Below are 6442 nucleotides of genomic sequence, written 5' to 3'. Positions count from 1 at the left end.
TGTATCTTACAACACTGTCAGTCCATGTTCAATGGACAAACCAATCAACTGACCAACTCTACCATTACAGCCCCGCCAGCTAGTGGGGCTAAAATGGAATGTATGCTTGCACATGCCATCTCCATATCCACTTTTCACTCTCACTCTCATATCTCTCATATTTATGCCAGACAAAGTTAATCCTTTACTTTAACACAGAAATACATGTGTGAGCGGTTTGTGATTAAACATTTTCACGCAGGCATAAAATAAAACCCCTCTGGTGACATCGCTGATGTCATCGCTGATGTCACCAGAGAACACAAACACATGTCTCTTACCAAACAGGCCTCCCAGCAGGCAGCTTGATATGGATGGCTGGATCATATTCTGACTTGAGCTCTGACCTTTAGTTACCCAGCGCCTTCAGAAGAACTCAGTGTGTATACACGTGCGCACAGACACACTGACACACACTTTGGTCCACAGTTTGTCAGTGTGTTCAGTGGCAACAGATTGTAGTGGAGACAGGCTTCAGAGATTCCTCAGGTTCTCCTAGTGTTGCTAAACATTGCTGAATCAGCAGAAACGCCATTCATTCACACAGGTCCACTGGTTGGTATTCCCTGTTCCTCAGCTTCTTATTGCCCTGGAAAGCCTGAAAGCATGAGGTACAGAAAAATAGCATAAGTGCATGCATAAAGAAATAACAGGTATTCAGGCAGACAGACAAAATGTATGGGGTGGTGGGAGGCAAATGTGACACTGACAGAGACACAGACAGACATGTGATACCACAGCGAAAGAGTTTGAAAGCATCATAAATAATAAACTCATTCAAACTCATTCAAACAGTAGTTTGATTCAACAAGTGTAGTATTGTGGCATGAATATAACAGGAGCTAGTATTAATAATAAAATAACCTTCACTGAGGCCTAGACAATAAAATCATCATTTAAATCTGAGAGTGTACAGATGTAGGGTTACAAATGGATAAATTAATAGTACTGAGCATTTTACTGCGTATGTCTACAACATTTCTGCTTTGGGGGTCATACTGTGATGATGAATGTGCGCACTAGACCTGACACCTGACGTACTTATGCTCTGTGATTCTTTATTATGGACATAATAATGTCCATAATAAGGCAATGTTATGCCTTTGGCTATTATACTGACCTCTAAACTGTGCCATTTAGTCAGCACCTTTCTTTTTCCCTAAATGACTGAAGAGTATGTTAAAAACTATCAATATCAAAAGACATTCACTGATACCGATCCCAAATCTGAGGCTCTGCTATGGGAGTCGGGGTCACAGACAGCGATGAATAGCAGCCCTTGTCTTCCATCCAGTACAGAACAGTGCCGCAAAAAGTAATACGATTCTTAAAGCAAAAATGTGTCAGTTAAGAAAACATTTAAACCGACAGGCAGTCTGAAACAGGCACCTTTACAGTGGCAGTGTGAAATGACAACACAATTGGTGAGCGTGACTTTTTCTTCCAAGTCATCACAACTAAGTCCTTTTTTTGCTCATCTTACCAAAGTGATTGGAGTTAAAAACACCTACGACTGCTGCTGACACCGGACATCAGTGGCCGATTACTTCATATTCATTATGTTCCCTAACGAGGGCATTCGACAACCATTGTTTTTTTTATCCATGAGAAAGCTGAGAGGGTTGAAAGACTGGATCTGTGGTAAGAGGTGGACAGTTTGTGCATGGCAAGACTCTACTTCCTGAACTTCCTTCCTGCTGCACCAATAAAGAATAAGAATCCCACAATGCTATAATTTTGCTCACACTTTACTTGAGCATGCAAAGTCATACGCATAATTAACACTTAATTCATTATGAATTCATGCTGAACTCCTACATTAATTCATCATGAATGTATCACACTGCCAGGTACTATGCATCCGTTTCTTTTAGCTTCTGCCAGGGTTTTTTCGATTTTTCTAACCTTTTTAACTCATCATTAATTCCCAGTCCTCGCCATTAACTAATGGTGCAGTCACTACTATAACTTGCAATGTGTAAGATATAATATCCTCTATGCCAAGGATACCCGAGAGGGTAATTAGATGGTAGGCTTCCATAATACTGTCATGTTTATGGGTATGTGGCAGTGGCTCAGGGGTAGAGTGGCCGGGTAGAGTGAACTGGAAACCACAAGGTTCCCAGTTCGATCCCAGGCTGGGGGGCTCCACCAGAGTTAGTGTCGAAGTGTCCTTGAACAAGACGCCTAATTGCTCCCGATGAACAGGTTGGTGCCTTGCATTGTTTCCTCTGCCATGTGTATGTGAATGTAATGCACAATCTATGTGAAGTGCTTTGGATAAAAGCGCTATATAAATGCACCATTTATGTAAAAAAAAAAAGTTTTGTCATTATTATCTTATATTCCACACGAGTATTAGCATCATGTCTTTGTTTTGTCTTATTTTTTTTGTCTTTTCTGCTCAGTATGTTCTATGATGTTTTTCATTTTTGTTTTTTTATTCATTTTTTAAATATTTTTTATAATTTATGTTTATTTTTGTTTTTTACAAACTAATACATTCTAATTGTAGGTAATGTAAATGGTGAGATTCTCGTATAAGCCCTCCTAGGATTTCTTACCTCACTGGAACAACAATATTCTGTCATCTTTCCAAGGAAATAAGTAGTATACTATGTGTATGTATATGATTCCTGTTCAATCAATCAATTAATCAAATCAAGTGCTCATATGCGGGTATAGGAGTAGTGAGGAGAGTCGGTCTCTGGTGGTCGTTCAGAGACCGACCCTCCTGCTACAAGCACTCATCCATGACATAGAAGAGGATCTGTGGAATCACCATTGGTTAATGATAATGGTGAGGACCAGGAATTAATGATGGGATCATGATTAATTAATGCATGAGTTCATCATTAATTCACCATTAATTAAGCGTTAATTACCTGTATGAATTTGCATGCTCAAGTAAAGTGTGACCAATATTTCTTTATTTTTATAAAAGGGTGATAACTAGTGTGAGAATGTGTTTGATAACTTCATCATGTGTTTTAAGACAATCGAGCAGACATTTGTGTCAACAGTCATTATATAGCCTACAGACTAATCTGGCAAGACAGGCCATTAGGCACCACTGTTTCTTTTATATCTGCATGACCGCATTTTGACATTAAATCATCATTGGCGGCGGGGTGAATGATTCAAAGTTTCCTCCAAATTTCCTTTGTTTCTCTCCAGCTGATGCCAAATTAAGCAGCTAAATATCAACTATTTAAATTAAAAACAGTAAAACAGCTGCCACATTTGTATCTTTTTTTGTTGCAGTGTCTTGACATGTCGTCGGCGTCACAGCTTCCTAACCCAGGGAGAACGCTAACTGGCTACATGCAGTAGATTGGAGATGTTATATTTGTCTGAGTGGTGAGCGGAGCAGGCAAAGGGCTTTATATAGCCCTTATGGTAGGCCTACGCCCACCATAATATGTCATACAATCATATAGGCCAGTCAGTGGTTCTCAACCGGTGGTCCGGGGACCACCAGTGGTCCTTGAGGGGGTTCCAGGTGGTCCCCAGCTAAATGATGGAGAGTTGGTAATCAAATGGACCCTTATAGATCTTTAAGTCTTGAGTGTAAAATTAAGTCGCTCATTTTACGCTCTCAAGAGTTAAATTATTGTGAAACATCTGCATTACTTAATCAAATAATTGTTATTTTGATCAACGTTTGCCTGTAGTGTTATCTTTCCTATGGTAGGCTACCACATCAATACAGCATGGAATTGTGGACAAATTCGTATCCAACTGTAACAAGCTGTATAAGAGCTGAGATTGGTGCTGGTAATGGGACAACGAATGGACCAATCGCGCTCTTCATGGGACTGGGAGATCCCATGAAGAGGGATCCCATTCCCATGACGAGAGACCCCTTGAAGAGCGCGATATTTTTAGTCGCTCCTATTTGGGTGACTGGTGGGCTTGTGAGTGAGAGTGACCTGTGTCCTGTGAGTGACGGGGTTCAAGCGGCTGGACAATAATAATTTACAGTAGCCTATTAAATTAAATCTGTCACTGAGCTCAAGCATACTGTGGCTCTCAGTTATATGTGCTATGTCTCACTCTGGGTGAAATCAATGTTTGTATTTTCAAGTAAACTTGCAGCAACGGTCAATGCCTCCCCTCCTGCAGGGTTAGGGTGTTGCACTGGTGATAATCCTCACTCACACAGCCACGTGTGACCTGTCAGTCACGACACACATGCATTCATGTGCATATTATATGAATTTGATATTTAATTTTTTAACTCTTAATCTGACTCTCGATCTGGTCAACTCGTTCGCCGGGACACACGTGCGCGGCGTGCACAGAGAGCGAAAGAAATGCTCTCCCATTTCTTGAGGCTGAGTTATTGATCCCTTTCTTCATTCCCTTAACAGCCCAATTCATATTTCCTATATGGAAATACCCACCATATGCCATATGCTACGGTTAGGCAATACCTTTTCTTTAAATAAAACCAAAAAAAAACATATCTGCATAGGCGAATAAGGCTACTGGAAATTACACCCTATTAAAACTTTATTACCAAGCATGTAAAACATGTTTCTAGCGCCCCTGTTGAAGCGCACACCTGAAGAAAGTGAAAGCACGAGCTGTAGCCTCTGTACCAGAGCCCCAACATCAATTTAAAACATACATTACAAATACATACACACCTGTTTCTCCAGGGAATGTTGGCGTTTTTAACCCTTAAAGATGTGCAGGATCACACAGCGTGTCGCCTACTGTCACACACATTGACAGAACTAAGCCAACTTCCACCGATGCAGGAGGCTATATCCGTTCAGAGATGGTGTGTTAATGGGCAGTCATTAAACTGCGCAGCGACCTGAAGGAATCCGGGTCTCAGCAAAACAAAATTAAAGTAATTTAGGAAAATCCAGTGCGTCCCTCCTTCTCCCCACGTTGTCGCGCTGCGCTACGTGTGTTGCCAAGTGCGCAACAGCCAACTGTAGGTCTAACAGCGCCTGCATGCTCTCCTCCCCTAATAGGTGATAGGAAGGAACACCAAAACGCTCGTCCCAAAACACAGTCGCCCCGGGGCAAATCCGGCAGTATTCACCTGGTATTAAATAAATAAACGTAAGCTCAGTAAACTATGCCTTAACGAAACCTAACCTTATTCCTAAACGTAACCTCAGTAAAACAGTGCGAAACCCTAACCTTATTCCTAAACTTAACCTCAGTCAAACTATGCCTAACCCTTCATGTATTTCGAACCTTAATTATCCTCAGTAAAAAAAAGAAATGGGGGTGAGCGTGTTTTGGGGCGAGTCTTCCGGTTACTGGTGACAGACTATGTAAACTGTCGTCACAGTGCTGAATGTTGTGTGAACCAAATTATATCTCGAATTACACATTCTACTTTCTCTTTCGATACGTCACTCACATACGGTCACCTAAAGTCCAACTAGCCATTGTTGTGAGCCTTGAAGCCTAATATATCAGTTGCATATTGAAATTCCAAAATATATAGTTACTGCTGACATGGAGCCAAACATCAGATAGAGATGTTATAGTTAATCGTGTTGTCATAGCCCTGGATATCAATATATTTTTCATGTGCACATATTTCTCTCTCTGCTGTCGTGCCTAGAAATGGCTGCGGCTGCGAGCTGTGCGGGTTACCAGCCAGGCTGTCCAGTCGCAAAGGCCACAGACCCCCACAGAAACCCATCATTCTGGAGTCTGGACTAGAAACCGCGGTAGCAAGGGGCAGCCGGGAATCTCAACATCTGGCAAATTCAACCTCAGTCTGAGGCCACAGTGGCTGTGGAACGGTCAGGTCAGGTTATTGGCCAGAAACAGAAAAATGCCCTCATGCGGTTGGATGTGCTGTAAACTAGACTGAGCTTAGTTAAAATGGCTAGCAAGATCTATCTTTCTTTCTTTCTTTTTTTTCTACAAAAGTGGTTCCTCTAATTAGTGGGCTGTGAGCTAGTGCCCCCAGGTCGCCGTTTTAGGGCTTTGGTTTGCAGGACAAAGACGTACTACATGCCCTTCATCCCAAGGCCAAGTGCCATTGACATGTTTAAAGGGAGTGTAACTGATTTTTAAGCGACACCAGCCTCTTCTAGTGACTTTGTGTTTGTTTGTTTGTTTGCATGTCTATCTGTATGAGCATGGCATATACAGCTTTGTGTTGCAAGGACTTGTAAGTCATTGCAACACAAAGCTGCAAATAATTACACTAATTAAAAGACATGCATGCACACACTAACTGGCACTGCAGAGGTGCATGCACACAAACACACAATGCAAATACAGTAGTACTGTCTGAAATTCTCTGAATACCAGCATTACACACATATTAAATGTGTCATTATATCACTAATGCTCTTTATAATATGGTACCATTTTTGTCTACTCAGTCTGTGTCTCAGAGGAAGGGTGTTGACAGTTCAGA

The 6442-nt window shown here is 41.5% G+C and overlaps 1 protein-coding gene across 3 annotated transcripts in view; it reads right to left on the bottom strand.

The window, feature by feature from the left end:
- il34 (interleukin 34) overlaps positions 1-5008 on the bottom strand; it is a 27924-nt gene extending 22916 nt beyond the window's left edge. Inside the window, exons 1-2 of one of the 3 annotated variants that reach the window (XM_084059963.1) lie at positions 4692-5008; positions 321-637 (exon numbers count right to left, since the gene is read on the bottom strand). In XM_084059963.1, the coding sequence (XP_083916089.1) occupies positions 321-366 (46 nt within the window). In that variant the 5' untranslated portion in view covers positions 367-637; positions 4692-5008. The remainder of the gene's footprint in view (positions 1-320; positions 638-4691) is intronic. The other 2 variants (XM_084059964.1, XM_084059965.1) reach the window with 2 other exon arrangements.
- Positions 5009-6442: the final 1434 nt, after the last annotated feature.

Source organism: Gymnoscopelus microlampas (genome assembly GCF_963454915.1).
Source record: "Gymnoscopelus microlampas genome assembly, chromosome: 6".
NCBI classification, from domain to species: Eukaryota; Metazoa; Chordata; class Actinopteri; order Myctophiformes; family Myctophidae; genus Gymnoscopelus; species Gymnoscopelus microlampas.
This window is presented reverse-complemented; position numbering and strand designations above follow the sequence as displayed.